Genomic DNA, 17,155 nt, shown 5'->3' with positions numbered 1-17,155 from the left:
AAAACAGCTGGCTGACAGCGTATAACATGATATAGAACTATAAAATTTACACTCTTTTATGGAATTGCAGAAAATTTATTCAAGATTTACTTAATTATTGTGATTCTTGGTTTAATAAATTCAATTTAGTAGATTTTTATCCACCACTATTTTTAAACAATTCGTGGGCCTATATAATTCACCACTTTTTTCAGATATGTCATGCTAAACCTTTTATAAACTAGCAAAATCTGTCGATATTTGCAAATTTAGTTTGTAGTTATTTACCGTGTGGCCAGACGAGCATGCCATGTAAAATTAGCGTGGCATTCAACGTGTTAACCCCTTCCTTCTCGCTCCCGTGAAAATGACGAGGTGAGGTTTCACCCTCTATTTCTCGCTCCCGTGATATTGACGGGCAGAAGTGTTCAGTAGTAATGCGCCAATAACAATAAAACTAATACATTTCTTTTGCCCCGAAATCATTTTATTTCTCCTTTTACACACCAGATGGCAGTACCAGGAAATTTCTAAGGTAATTGTAGATAGTTAGTTTATTTTAAACTAGTTGCAGCACTAATCAAGTACGTAATACATATACAAAAGCCAAAAAATAGGCACTTTTATGACCGTTTTCTTGAAAATTAAACGATCCTTAAGGGGTTAAAGGCAAATTAGAAAAATCTCATTTTGGCAGTGTATAGTTATTTTACTCGAAATACTAATATTTGAATTAATTGTTTACTCAAACATTTTTTTACTCGAATACTTAATATATTTGAAACATATTATTTAAATAAAATTATTTTTGTATGGCAGTATATATTAGACTTCTATTAAAATTAAAAATATATATATTTTGCAATAAAAGTATTATTTAAGTTAATTTCTAAGTTCCTTTATTTAGATACTTTTTTTTGTAGTCAATATGTAAGTAATTAATGTAAAAATGTAAAAACTATTCCAGCTTTAAGAAACAAAAAATATCATTGGCATTATTAATTACTCTGTCATTTAATTTTGATTATTACAAGTGATATAATTTTTTAACGCAATTGACAATAAATAATATTTTTAATGTATGAGCACGCGCTTCCGAGGTATTTCTGAACGTTTAAAAAAGTATGCGCATTTAAAAATATTTATTATCTACGTATTTGACTTATGCGATAAAGTTTAAATGTACCGTAAAATCAATCATTAAAGTATGGTAAAAAGTACCGGCATTCAGGATGCCGGTACTTTTCACAGTAAAAACCATTTTTACTGGAGCATGTTGATGGACAAAAAATTTTAAGAACAGTAGTTTTTCCTGTATTAATTACATTAAAATCACAGAATCACTCTAATTAAACAAATATTACAGCACAAATTACTGTTTAATATTCTACTATTAAAATAAATTTTACGGATAATGCATCTAAAGTGCCGGTACTTTATACCGTAATTTTTTCAGCGGAATTCCTTACAGTGTGTATAAGATATTCTGTTTTCCTGTTAATTAAAAATTTTTTTTACACGGACCCGCATAAATGTTGTGATCAAATTACATTATAGTTGGTTCGTTTCTCTTTTACAGTGAAATGAATGATTATGTTGCACATACGACAAATTTACTTTACGCTTCTTAACTTGACAAATTTACTTTACCCGCAAACCTTTCTACATACGGGATATTTTTACATAATCTCAGATACTAAGATCTATATTTAATTGATATATTACGTCATAGATGCTTTCTTTTTTCTCTGTTATCGGGATCTGGTTGATTGCTTATGCTGCTCATAAGACAATTTTATTGATACATTTACATACATGTCAATGTCAGCAATAAACAAACAAACTAAATCAACGATTGTTGCAGATTCTTATGAGTGTGCGTAAGAATCTCAAAGACATGAAATTAGAGTTTTGTACCAGTTATTTATTTGCCTGTTTATGTAAGAATTATTTTTTTTTACTTAATATTACATTCTGCACTTAGAAAAATAGTATAGGCATAAGTACCAGAATATGGTAAAATTCACCATGCTACTGGCTTGATGAGAACACCAAAAAACTCTGTAATTTTTACGGATCCACTTTGATTATAATTTGGTGAAATTAGCCAGGAAATATGGTCATTGTAATTTGTAAATGTTGTAAAATTTTGTAATTTTTCTTATACTTTTTTTATTACCTAAACTATTAAAGGGGCTATCTTTTTTCAATATAAATCGATTATAAATGTAGAATTTTTTAAATTAATTATCATTTCGAAAACATTTAATTTTTGATAATTTCCTTAGAATACTTTTGAATAAAAACATTTCACGTAGTTTACAATTTATAAAAAAGAAAAAAAAATCTTTTTTTTAAATAAATAAATAAATAGACAGCTCATAAATGGTATACTACATAATATAATAGATCTTTAAATTTTATGAAACTGAAATTCCGTTTGAAAACTACAATATAAATTTCATATCTATTCAGAGTTATTTTATCATTTTATCCATGAATTAATTATGTTAAATATTAGGATTGTTATTTCAGACTTGCTATTCTTTAATCATATATCATCAGAGAAATTTATATTGTATGAAATAATTAATCTCATAATACTCAATAAATTTTTAACACTGTCATAAAAATGACACGCCGTATTTCTTAATTAGCTTTTTTCTTCTTTTTAGAATTATAATTGATGATTTTAAAGAAAGAATGGAGCGATGGCAGTTGATGACTGCTGCCCTCTATCGAGCCATTCCTGCACTTATTTTTCTTATATCAAATGGAATATCATATGGTAAGTTTAATAATTATAGACTTAATAACCACTTAACTTTTTCATAGAATATTCTTGAAGAAGACTAATTGGGTGCAATATTTTATTGATACTCTAATTTTCTTGAAAGACATTGTAAAATATGCAAATATTGATAATAGCTATTATTGACTCTAACTTTCGACTATTCTCCAGACTAATTGAGACCATATATTCCTAACAGCGGTATGATATTTTGAGGATAAAAACTCTTAATCTATCGAAGAAAAATGATTAAAATAAAATGTTGTCAAAAAAATAATTCAATAATTCGCAAATTATTTTTCTTCCTGTGTTTTAATTTATAATCAAATAAAGCTATAAATCATATTAAAAGAATAAAACTTACAAGGTTGGTAGGAATAAATTGTATATTAATTGATAGAAAACTTAATTTGTTATTATAGTTTTCAAAAATGTTTAATTAATATAAATATTTTAATTAATTCCAAATTTCATTTTTTTATGTTGTAAAATCATCCGTTTATGTTGACGCTAGATGGCAGCACTAAAACTTTTAGCTTGGAATAGCCTCAAAAATCTAATGACAGTATAAACTTGTTTTTCTTCTTTTCTTTTCCCATAAATATTATTATTATTATATTATTATCATGATAAATATTTTTATTTTTTTTCTCCATTTTTCCTATAAGGAAACTTAACGTAAACTTCTTCGTACAATTTTCGTCCCGATTTGTATGGAATATGCTTTTTTTTTTTATGCATTTATATTGTGTGCCCGCCTTAATTTCAAAAATAATCTAATTCACTTTGCTGCATAAGTATTGATTCTTTCTCCAAAATTTACAAATTGAAAAGACAAATATTTAATAACATCATTTATTAAAAATAAGCAAATATATTGCCTCATAATATAAAGCCTCAGTTAAATTACCAATAATTGTGAAATTTGTAATGCTTTTTAAAAAGAAGTGGAAAAAAATAACTTATACGTATCAGTTCTGTTTCGAAATATTTAATATTACACTGCGCTGACGGACTGAAACAAAAATTGACTGTTAAGCAAATTAAACATTATATCATTCTTCTATAATTAACTAGTTCAAAGATATTTTAGTTATATAAATCTGTATAAATCTATATTATTCATTGGTTATTTACATGTCCTTTAAATCGACATAACCAAGCAAACACTTCTTAAAAGTTTTCAAAATTTAAATGTCTCTTTCTTTTTTTTTTCTTTCGAGTTTCACCAATATTCCTGCGACAGGTGTTCCCACTGACTTGCATTTTTGGATCCGATATATGTCTAAAGGAAAAGAATCGTGCACGGTGTATCACACTCAGGGCCGGATTAACCAATAGGCACACTAGGCACGTGCCTAGGGCCTACGAAATTCAGGGGCCTACGATAAACTTGGGAGAAAAAAAAAAATTTGACAAAAATAGTTCAGCTTTAAAAACAACAAGTGTATTTTGCACAAAATTATGAAGATACAAATAAAAATATAATATTTTTCGGTAATAAATTATTTTGCAGAATCTTATGATCTAATATATTACTTTTTTGCGATTTTTGGATTCAACGAAATCTTGTATTATGCTGTCGAATTCCAAACTACGCAAAATGTCGTATTCAATAGACATAAGTGCGAGCGATGCCAAACGATCTTGATTCATTGTTGAAAGCAAATAATTTTTTATCAATTTTAATCTGGAGAAAGATCTTTCTCCTTCTGCATTTGATCCAAGAATCGACAAATATATTCTTAATGCAATGTGAACGTTAGGAAAAGTATTCACAAGTTTATCTTTAATTTCGATAGTTATTAAAGATAAACTTGTTTATCTTTAATAACTATCGAAATTCAATTTATCTTAAAGTTCGATAAACAAATTTGTAAATTAAAATCTATATTAACAAAAATGTAAAAAAAAAAATGCAAGAAAATTTTAGCTGATATTTTGAAAAGAGGGGAGGAGTGGGGGAAGGAGGGGAGGGGCCCCTAAAACGGCTATGCCTAGGGCCTACGAAAGGTATAATCCGGCTCTGATCACACGTAAAACCTTTTCATCGAAATCCAAAATTTCAAGTTGATAAAAAATTTCACTCTGCTTACACAATTTTTGACATTGTTTTGACTGAAAACCTTAAGACCTTTTGAAAGAGATTTTAATATTTTTCAGAGGAGGAAGGTTGAAGTCCATTTTAATAATCTCTCTTCCTGGAAGCATTAAAATAAAACAAATTTTAAATGTATAGTTCAAAATTATGAATTATAGAGTGTAGGCGAAAAAAAGAATTATACGCAACATTTTAGTAATCTCCCAAAATCTATATGAAAATTTAAATTTTCATCGACAACTACGCATATATACACTTTTCCTCATAATCTTTATATCATTTATACAAATTAGTTTAAATATTAAGTGGATTCCAGAAGTTTTCAAGTTCGATTATATTTTTAAACTTGAAAACTATAATTAGTATTTTATTTAAATGCATTTTTTTCTTAAATAAAAATGTACTCTTTTGAAGGACTTTTTAGGCTTATTGTGGGAGACCTAAAAATTTCTCAGTATTTTCTAGAAAATATGTATCCAAACTTCCAGTGACAAATGTGTAATAACTTTTCATTAAATTAAATTTTTAATTCTGAAAAAAAATTTTTTTTTTCTTTATTAAGTTATGTTCTACAAACCTATACTTACTCGCATTTATTCATTTCTACATTTTTTGCGTAATTAGGCAGTTTTTCAAACAAAAATTTGTTTTTACATTTCAATAATGACGAAGGAAATGTTTGAATAAAAATTGACGAATAAGTATTTTCAAAATACCTAAAAAAATGATCAGGAAAATTTTTTGAGGTAACAGACTTTTCGCGCATGTCATCTTGAAATTTAAGTAAATTTTATTTTATTTTCTGACCTTAGACCGGTTTTGATTATAGAATATCATTTTGTAAGATTACTTAAATATAACTGATATTTCTATGGAATATAATATCCGTATTCCTAATATCTATAAAATCAAATCATCGTTTTTCTAAATTCGGAAAATTAACAAACATTATTTTTATTTTTTTAGTATTTCCGTTTTTTTAGTAAGATTTTCGAGTTTTTTCTCAATAGGAAGTATTATATTGCCCGACTAAGGATTAAAAACTTTTACTGATTATACTGATAAGAAAAAAATAATAAATATTTTTTACAAATATTAAATAAAATATAACATGAAATATGCAAAGATATATTTTCAAATTTTAATGCAAAATTAAATATTATTTTTTTACTGAAAATACTGACTGCATATTTTCATATCTTTTAAATATTTTTTTTTTCTTTTCAATTTCGTAATTCGTAGAATTTTTTTTAAGAAAGTAAATCAATTCTTTTATTGTTGGTAGATTAAGATGAAGATGCTTAACTTATTTTTAAAAAGAAATGAATTATAAAAGATGATTCTATTAATGACCAATAGTTCTACTAACCGTTTGCAAAGTTTAAATGCTTTTAGATAAGAAAGTAAAAGTTGCTATTAAAAATTTCTGGACAAAATAACATTTTGAAAGCTTTACGTTGAAAGAGGAATTAAGTATTTTCAATAAGGAAATTATGCCTCTTTTCCTTTTAGTTTACCTAATAAGTATGTGCCTCATTAAATATGAAAGAAAATAATGAAATCATAAATTTAAAAAAAAAACAATAATTTTAATTAAAGCTATTTTTATGAGTCAAATACTTAAGTTTAAGTAATGTAGATTGTTGTTATAACAATTTTTGGCATTTTTAATTTTATTAAAAATATGGAATTATTCGATTGACATGTCCATTCGAACATGTCATAAATTAGAGTTCCATTGAAAATCTTTTAATAATGTAATTTATATTCTGTTTTAAAAGAAAGTGATGGGGAATTACTGCTAAAATTTTTAAATTATTTCGGCTACGGCTGACCTGCAATTTACAGGTTAAAAATTGAATATTTATATAATTCAGGGTGATGCAAAGATTCTATGTTCAATTAAAATATTACCTTAGCAACGTTATCGAACTTTGAAACGGTTAAAGAAATATTTTTTGTCTGTAATGCTTTCTATTATGCATGATTTTTTCATGCAGAGTGCCAATTTCGGTTGATATATATTGTTGAAAAAAATATTAAATTAAGCTAATCATACTTCGTTTTTAAGTAAGTTGAATTTAGTTTACTTATCAATTACAAGAAAGATTTATGGAAAAACCATATTTACCTTAGCATTGAATGCAGTCCATGCTAATATATATATATATATATATATACNTTTAAAATATACGTTAAATCTGTCCAAAAAATGAAAAAAAAATTAGTTATAAACCTATTCTCATACCTACTGAATATACATATAAAATTTCATCAAAATCGATCCAGCCGTTTAGGAGGAGTTTAACCACTAAAACTGTGACAAGAGATTTTTATATATATAGATATATTTCCGTTGAAAGAGTGTTATTCTGTTAGAGTTATTGTTTGCGTTTAAGAAGTGAAAAAACGAAGTTGAATTTAGTTTATTGTGATTCACGCGATGCAGAATTGAAATATCGTAATTATAATATGGGTTTATATTGCAGTCACATTTAGTTTAGCAACGAGTGAAATCCAAAATGAAAAGAAGAACTAGTTTGTTAATAGAGGGATAACTAGTACAGGAACTAATACAGGAAATATTCAGTATTTCTAAATGATTTTAGAATTTTTACTGCTTTCTTCAAGCCTTTTTTTAAGCGGCAAGGACGTCGATAAGTTATAATTAATGTACAATTTTAAGAAGAAATAGAAAATTGGAATTGAATTTAATTAACCAAGATTCGTAGTGTAGATTTAAAATATATCACTATAAGAAGAATTTATAAAGCTATATACTCATATTTAGATTTGCTAATTCATCATTGAATAAAAAATATGGTTAAAACTACGAAACTAAAATTTATTTCTATTTGATAAAATTTACTAAAGTAAATGGTAAAATTTCATCATAGAGCCAGAAATTACTTCTACATTGTTTTACTGTGTACACTAAAAAAAAGTATCCCTATAAATACCAGAGAATTCTAAGTTTAGTAAGGTAAAACTGTATGGTATAGAAAGGTAAAACAGGAACATCAAAAAGCTCTGTAAAATTGACATTAAAATATGATTTTATAATATTAGACAAAATTTGGTAAATGTGGTAAAATTTGGTCATTTTATCATTTGGTTAACCATTTATTCAGTTAAGTTTATTTTTTAGTTTTGTATTTTTTACCAAATGTGTAGTAGTCGGAATTTTAATTCTGTAAACCAGACTTAGCGGCAAACCTTAAAAATTCGAGTGGAAAATTATATACTTGTAAATATTTCGGTTACATTAACCAGATTTATGTTTTTTTACTTTTTTTAAAATTTATTTTATTATTTTTTTTAAATATTTTTTTTAAAACTCGAAATGTTCTTAACATACAGCATGGTAATTTCACCAGAATTTTTATCTCCATGATTAATAGGAGAAATATATGATAATTTTTACAAGTTTTTTTAAGTAACAAGGACGTTGATAAATTAGAATTAATCGGTACTCTTAAGAACTAAAACAAAAGAAGTTGACACAGAATTCAAAAAGTCAGCTTCATGAATAATTTATATAACAGTCATACTCGTATTTACTTAGCAACGAGAGAAATTCAAAATGAAAAGAAAAATGAATTTATAATGGTAGAAATCAGCTTTAGAAGTATTTATTGTTTCTGAAGGTTTTATAGAGTTAAAAGAACGTTAATTTGTTAAAATTAAGATGAACTTTTAAGATATTACTTACATTTGTTAAATAAAACGTTACTTCTAATTTTGGATATTTTATTTGAATAATGAAGATAATAACACCACAATTGGATTCATATACGAGCCATCAGTAACGAATTGATGGCTGGATTTAGTTGAGACTGATTTCCTTACTCTAAAGGAGAAAAACTGGCGAACAAGTGTCAAAAGTAGAGAGAAGTGGATTCGAATTCAAAGGAAGGCACTGGCCCACCCTGGGCTGTCTAGCCAGATATGATGATGATGATCAGTAACGAATTAAATTACATAACTTCCGTTGCTAATCTCAATATTTTAAAGCATTTGAAACATTTAACTTTATATAAAACTTAAATGTAACTTACATGTTGTATAATTTTAATGGTTGAAATTAAAGTGTGCTTTTAAGAAATTTGTAGTTAAATGAAACGTTATTTCTATGTTTGGATATCTTATTTGAATAATGAAGATAATAACACGGCAATCGGATGCATATACGAACCATCGGTAGCGAATTAAATTACATAACTTCCGTACATCCCTTCCGTTGCTAATCGGAATATTTCACACCATATAAAACATTTAACTTTAAATAAAATAGTTATTTTAATAATTGTAACTTGCATGTTATGTACTTTTAATGGTTTGAAGTGCTTTAAGAATTCAAATATCAAGCAAATAATACTTGGATATAAAGCAAATAGTTATTACACTACTATCATGAAAACAGTTTTCTTTTAAAAGTATGCGAGAAATGTAATAATTATAATTGCATCCGAAAAATAAGTAAACATTGAGCTCAAACGTAATTTGGTCTTTTAAGAGAATTAAGTCAAACATTTTACTGGATAAGGCAATCGCTTTCAAGTGAGAAAAAGAATGTTGAAAACATAACAAATAAAATACAGAATAAATAACATAATGTTATGGAAACAGTATATCACGATTTATTTTGTAAGCATTACACACCGGTTTAAACAGTGCTATTTATTTATTTTAATTATTTGAATTGGATTATGTTTTTGGTTACCTAAGTAATTTGTTTATTCTAATTCAGTATGGATTTTGATATTAGTGTTGAATCCATGGTTATGTCTTATAAGATTGAGTTTACATTTTTGATCAAAATTAATTCGATTTTTTCCCTCAAAATATGTGGTGCAAGTAATAGTTTTTTTCATCTTTGTTGAATAATTGAAGGGAAGTAACATAATGTTATGGAAACAGTATGTCACGATTTATTTTGTAAGCATTATACACCGGTTTACACAGTGCTATATATTTATTTTAATTATTTGAATTGGATGAATGTTTTTGGTAACCGAAGTAATTTGTTTATTCTGATTCAGTATGGATTTTGATATCAGTGTTGAATCCATGGCTATGTCTTANTAACTTGCATGTTATGTACTTTTAATGGTTTGAAGTGCTTTAAGAATTCAAATATCAAGCAAATAATACTTGGATATAAAGCAAATAGTTATTACACTACTATCATGAAAACAGTTTTCTTTTAAAAGTATGCGAGAAATGTAATAATTATAATTGCATCCGAAAAATAAGTAAACAATGAGCTTAAACGTAATTTGGTCTTTTAAGAGAATTAAGTCAAACATTTTACTGAATAAGGCAACCGCTTTCAAGTGAGAAAAAGAATGTTGAAAACATAACAAATAAAATACAGAATAAGCAACATAATGTTATGGAAACAGTGCGTCACGATTTATTTTGAAAGCATTACACACCGGTTTACACAGTGCTATTTACTTATTTTAATTATTTTAATTGGATAAATGTTTTTGGTTACCGAAGTAATTTGTTTATTCTAATTCAGTATGGATTTTGATATTAATGTTGAATCCATGGCTATGTTTTATAAGATTGAGTTTCACAATTTTTGATCAAAATTAATTCGATTTTTTCCCTCAAAATACACTCTATAACAAAAAAATCGACGCCCAAGAAGCAATCATCCGATTGCTTTGAAATTCCGTATGCATGAATGTTTTGAACAGATCAGGCTGGAATGACGCCGACTGGGGACGTATAGTCTTTAGCGATGAATCTCGCTTCCAACTGTGTCCTGACGATCATCGAAGACGTCTTTGGAGACGCACAGGACAGAGGGGAGATCCTGCCTTCACTATTGCAAGCCCACACCAGCCCTCAACAAGGCATTATGGTCTGGGGTGCCATTTCCTTTGACAGCCGGACCCCTTTGGTCGTCATTAGAGGTACACTTACTGCACAGCGGTACGTCGACGACATCCAAAGACCTGTTTTGCTACAGTTCCTTTTGCTGCGCCCTGGGCTGGTGTTTCAGCAGGACAATGCCAGACCACACACGGTACGTGTTGCTATGAACTGTCTGCAAGCTTGTCAAACTCTTCCTTGGCCTGTCAGATCACCAGATCTCTCTCCCATCGAGCATTTCTGGGATATGATGGGAAGGTGATTGCTTCTGGCACGGAATGTTGATGACCTCGTTCGACAATTGGATCGAATTTGGCAGGAAGTACCACAAGAGATCATCAGAGAGATTTACCGGTCTATGCCACGATGTGTGACAGCTTGTATTCAGGCTAGAGGCGGATCAACACCTTATTGAACTTGTTACTGTAACTCTGCAATTTGTTCTGAACTTTTAATCATTTATTATTCTGTACAATGTCTTCCTATCCACCAATTTTCGTTTCAATCGAACAACTCCTTCTTGGTGCGTCGATTTTTTTGTTATAGAGTGTATGTGGTACAAGTAATAGTTTTTCTCAACTTTGTTGAATAATTGAAGGGAAGTAACATAATTTTATGGAAACAGTGTGTCACGATTTATTTTGTGAGCATTATATACCGGTTTACACAGTGATATTTACTTATTTTAATTATTTCAATAGGATAAATGTTTATGGTTACCAAAGTAATTATTTTATTCTAATTCAGTATAGATTTTGAAGTTAGTGTTGAATCCATGGTTTTATTAGATCGCTTTATAAGATTCAGTTTCACAATTTTTGATCAAAATTAATTTGATTTTTTATCTCAAACTATGCGGTACAAGTAATAGTTTTTCTCATCTTTTACGAATAATTGAAAGGAAGTAACATAATGTTATCGAAACAGTGCGTCACGTGTGTCAGAACAGTGTGTCAGAAATTCTGATTTTAAAATAATCTCATTAATACACATTTAGTTAAAAATACAAAACTGAAAAGTAATTTCAACTGAATAAATGATTCTCATACCACGCTGTATGATATCATTATATATTTGCCACAATTAAGAAATTTTGTCTCATATTATGAAACCATATGTTAATTAAAATCTCTACCAAAAAGATTCTGTAAGAATTACTGAGCTTTTAATTTTTTCTATAGAGCCAAAATTATGGTAAAATTCACCATATTTTGGTAGTTTTGACCATCTTTTTATCTTGAAAAGAAAAGAAAAAACTATGGTTCCTAATGAAATTCAGTCTTTAATCCTGTCAGAATTAAACTACTACATTTCTTTTTTTTATTCTATAAAATTATTGCTCCAAGGCAGTCAATTCCTACGCTTTTTACAAAATGTCTTCTGATAGAGTGGTGATCTATTAAAAACTAAAGATTATTCAGAATCTCAAGCAATTTTGACAAAGTTTTATAAGCCTCATCTTGTGAGGTCTGAAACAAAGTGCATTTTTAAAAGACTTCTAAATCATTTATATCTAGTACGAAAGTTCAGAGCATTATTGCTGAAACTTAACTACCCCTAGAATAAATTTTCCTAAAAAGCGTAGAAAGTTGGCGTCCCTGGAGCTATTCGAAATCTAGAGAAATATAACAATTGGAAATAGTCTGGAGGTTGTTTAATTAATGGATTTTTAAGAAACTATACTGCAAGGCTTCTTAAGCATCTAAAAAGTGAATTAAAACCTAATAGTCAAACCTATTTTTGAATATAAAATTTAAAAGAATTACTGAAAACGGAGAGTACTTGTAGTTTTAAATTTTGTGGCCATTATATTAAAAGGAAACAATCACATTAAAAAAGTACAGATAGGAAGAAAAATCTTCATATGAGTTTAAGTGCACTTAATGGTAAATTTTAGAAATGATTTTTCGGAATTGATAATTTGAAATCGCCGAATGCCCCTGGGTTTCTTATTTGGCCATTTCCTTTAAAAATACTTCAAAAAAGACGAACATTTGGCATTAATATTTTTAAGATGCGATTTTTTAGTTAAATGAAAAAAGACTTTGATGCTCACTTTCGATACTACTACCTTTCCGAAATCTTTTTCTCTTCTTTTCATCAAAATATTGAGTTAATCGTACCATAGTTTGGTAAAACTAACCTTTTTTTTGTTCCTCTTTCAAAATAGTGAGTTAGGCATACCACGATATAGTAAAAAAAAAAAACTTCCATTCTTTTTAAAAACAGTGAGTTAATCACGAGCTCACTGTTTTATCACTATTTTCCTACATTTCGCTAATCTAGGATCTTGCTAAATTGTTAATTCCAGAAATGATTTATTATTATCAATATTTTTCAATCTTCCAAGGAGTCAGGGTAAATTCAGCAATAATTTTTCAGAAATTATTTGTAACAGATAAACATGTAACATATTTTAACATTAAATATTTTTTATATATATATATAATTTCTTAAAAGTAAGATTATTTTTTTTTTTTTAAAATAATAAATTGATCGAACTTCACTTGGGTTAACTTAGTATATTTTTCTTTCTGTTTCAAAATAGTGAGTTTACCATAGCTTGGTGGAACTAACCCTTACTTTTTTCAAAATAATCAGTTAAACTTAGCTCGATTTGGTTAAACTGAACTCCGTTGCATCCTCTTTCAAAATGGTGAGTTAATCAAGCCACAATTTAAAGAAACTAAACTATAATTTTCTAAATTTTTCAAAAAAGCTTGTTAATCGGTCTTTGATGTGGCTAAATTATCCCTCTTTCTTTTCTTTTCGAAATGATAAGTTAATTTCCGATTCGGTTAAACTAAGCCTCTTTTCTTACACTTTATAAAAAGTTAATAGTACTATATTTGTTATATTTGGTGAAACCAGCTCTAAGGCTTGGGTTTACTATCACGCTGAATAAATTTACAGATCAGATTTAATTAGAAATCTGCAAGAGACGTCACGCGTGTGCGGCGAACCTTATTGGCTGATCCGCAAGTGATTTCACCAATCCAATTATATAGCATCCCTTGAAAAATGGAATTTTTTCATTAAATACCATTTTTTTAAATTAAATTAAAATATATGTGAATTTTGATTATCAAGATTCGGCCTCGAACAAGAGCTTATCATACCAAATGATATTGAATACATATATTCTTTTTTGTTTATGAGATGTGCAAAAACGCGTTTTGTTGTAACTATTAACGTAAAGTCACTAGAGCAACACGTAATAATAAATGTTTTAAAAAAATATTTAATCTCTATTTATGGAGGTGGTATATGTCCTAAATATTTGGTTAAATTTTCGTAATGCTGTTCAGCACTGATTTATTGCTCATCTATTGTTTATTCTTTGCCCTTTACAAAGAACGTGTATTTGGTAATTATAAAATGAAATAAAATAATGGGAAAATGGAAAAAACCTTTACGTTGCTAAAAAAATTTAGAAAATAATTATATGAAATCAGAGACTTAAAACATTTTATTTTCTTACATTGTAAGAAATCAAATTAACATTTGATTCATGATTCGTATTTGAGTTGATGAATGATTTGAGCGATGAAAATTCAATTATAATAAAATAAGCATGGAAGTTGATTTGCAATGACCAAGAGGAAGACACTTAATTCTTTTAGACACTTTATTTTTTAGCCGAAGCAAAAATTTTGCGAGTAAAAATAACAACGTAGACAAATAAAATTTACACTAGTGACACTTGGTTATAATTTTCGCTATTTTTCTTTCATATTTTCTGCGATAAATCTAGGAAAAAAATCTTGTAATAGTTTTAAGGTGTTCACCTGCCAGCGATGAATGATTTGCTTTTGACAAAGCTCATTGAGGAGTAAGAGTAATAAGAAAGTAGCTCATGTTCCTGAAAAAGGAAGAAAAAATGCGAAAAAAATATTGATATTTTATTTTCATTTTAGGATGGGCTCACGTATCACTAAAAATCCCTCACGCAACGATTGTGGCAGGCCTGCCACGTTTGGCTACCCCTGGGTTAGCTCAACTCCTCCCCCTCTATTAAAAAAAATACTGCGTTAATACCATTTAAGTTAATCCCAAATTGCTCTTTCTCTATGCTATAATGAATTTGCCAGTTTTAAATAGGAAACTTTCAATTACAAGTAATAAATCTAACGGGCAGAAAATTGTTTTGAAACAAAAGAAAAGTGTTTTGCGATGATGAATGATTTGAGGGATGAAAATTCAATTATAATAAAATAAGCAAATAAAATTAAAATATTAAATTTAAAGATATAATTGCATATAAATTGGATATAAATGCAAAGCTATATTGAATTTTTTCTAAATCTACAAGTCTTATAAGATTATTTAAATATTTTAATGCGATAGAAATTTTTCTCCATAATACAAAATACATGTGCGTAAAACGGAATTTTTTTTCAACACGGATTAGTTCTGTTTTAACATGAATTTACTGTGAAAAGAAATTGGAAAAAAAATAAAATTAAGACATGATTAATAATTTTTTTTTTAAAGATGATACTAAGAAGATGTTTTGACAACTTAAAAATATATTATCTTTAATTACACATTTTAAAATTATAATTCAAACATGATTTGATTCATCATTTACTTTATTTTAATATTTTTTTCAAGATCAAGACAATAAAATTTTCCTTAAAAACTAATAATTTTCAGCTAAGAAAGTCAATTATTGAAAATCAGAAAACAGACAAGTTTTTTTTTGTCATAATTATATCTTTACATGCATTGAAGCGATTTTATTTTACTCTTTTCCCCATATATTTGACAACCTGAATTCCATTATAGTCTTGTGACATTTCTACCTGCGACTCCATTATCTTGGCGGCAGTTTGGCGATCAAACACGCGAAACAGACTCGTATCTCTTAACCTTAAATACGCTGGTGCAATGTTTTTATTAAATGCAATTGCATTTTTAATGTTTAAATGAATATGATTTATGGAAATACTCTATTCGTCATCTTTGACTTATTTTAATTAGCAATAAGAATGTGATTTATTTGAATTAGCAACTAGACTTGAATTTCAATCATGATTTTCTTATTTTCTAAAATTATTTTCGTTCTTATTTCACCTGTTCATTTATTGAAAAATTTCTCATCCTAATATTTTTTACTGTGTCATAGGATCAATCTTAATCACAAATTGAATTTGAGTTGTTTAATTGAACGAAAGTTAAAAATTGATTCACTTCTCTAATAGTGTAAAATATTTAATTTAATTAAGAGTTGCTTAAGTTTGGTTACTGCTTAAAAAATCATAAAAAGGAAATAATCAGTATATTTATCAATTACCAAGAAATTGATCATATATATAAAAAATTTAAGATTTTAAATATGTATTTAAGGGGAAACTTCTAATGGCAATAAATATAAATTTATGAGTAGGATAAACTTTAATCTCACTAGACATGATACACAGGTTAGTTTCAATTATCTGAAAACTACTCATATGATTTACAAGTTTTTGAAAGACATCAATCGAATCATAATGTAAATTGGCACATTTTTACTTAACTTTCTTAAAATTGCATTTTTTCTAAAACCTTTTAAAATATTTTTTTCAGATTTGTATGTCAAAGTTTTTTAAGTCGTTGTTGTTGTTGCTTATCCCCTTAGTCTAGAGCCCTAGACCAAGTCCAGAAGATCATGTCGCATTAGCAAGTCATAGACAGTCTCCCCATCACACATCAGTTGCCTCACAGGCAACTGATGTTTATATATTTCTTATGACTGACAATATATATTTTTTATGAAAATATATATAAAAATTTCAAATTTTAGCCTGGCTCAGGGTACTAAAAATTATAGCCTTTCTTCTTTTTCTCCTTTTTTTCCCTGAAGGAGGGGGTTTCACGATAAAAGTAAATTTATTCTGACCTCTTTTTCATCCTGAATGCCTTTATTTTTTATCTTAACAATAAAAAATTTTGCAATTTATTACAATAATTCTTCACAATTAATAGGCATTTAATATAAAGTGATCAAATTATATATATAGCAACCTATTGCTCACTTCAAATTCAATTTATATTGAAAAAATAAAGAAAATTTGATGAAATTTATTTGTATGTAGAATTAATAGCTTTTACAAATAAAGACAGGTTTTTAAATATTTTATATTTTTGAGTACCGAAATGTATATTCATGTCTAGAATTCGTAAGAACTATTTTCATATCAAACACATTTATTTCATTAAATTAAATGTATAGTTTTTGTTCAAGTCTGGAATTTACTAGTACTGAATATTACTTCGATTCTATTTCAGTTTAAAATATTAAATATCCAGTCTTTTGCATTGTTTTGTAGAGTATTTTAAAATCACGTACTATATTTAAAATTTTGGGTAGAGAAAAAAAAATATTACTTGTTATATATCAAACAAGCTCATTATCT

General features: G+C 27.4%; 1 protein-coding gene across 2 annotated transcripts in view; it reads left to right on the top strand.

The window, feature by feature from the left end:
• The window catches only part of LOC107454120 (cubilin-like), a 315,269-nt gene that overhangs the window by 221,364 nt on the left and 76,750 nt on the right, over positions 1-17,155 (top strand). For both annotated transcript variants that reach the window (XM_071177702.1, XM_071177704.1), the window contains one exon: positions 2,655-2,767. In XM_071177702.1, the coding sequence (XP_071033803.1) occupies positions 2,655-2,767 (113 nt within the window). The remainder of the gene's footprint in view (positions 1-2,654; positions 2,768-17,155) is intronic.

This window comes from Parasteatoda tepidariorum, chromosome 2, assembly GCF_043381705.1.
Source record: "Parasteatoda tepidariorum isolate YZ-2023 chromosome 2, CAS_Ptep_4.0, whole genome shotgun sequence".
Lineage (NCBI taxonomy): Eukaryota > Metazoa > Arthropoda > Arachnida > Araneae > Theridiidae > Parasteatoda > Parasteatoda tepidariorum.
This window is presented reverse-complemented; position numbering and strand designations above follow the sequence as displayed.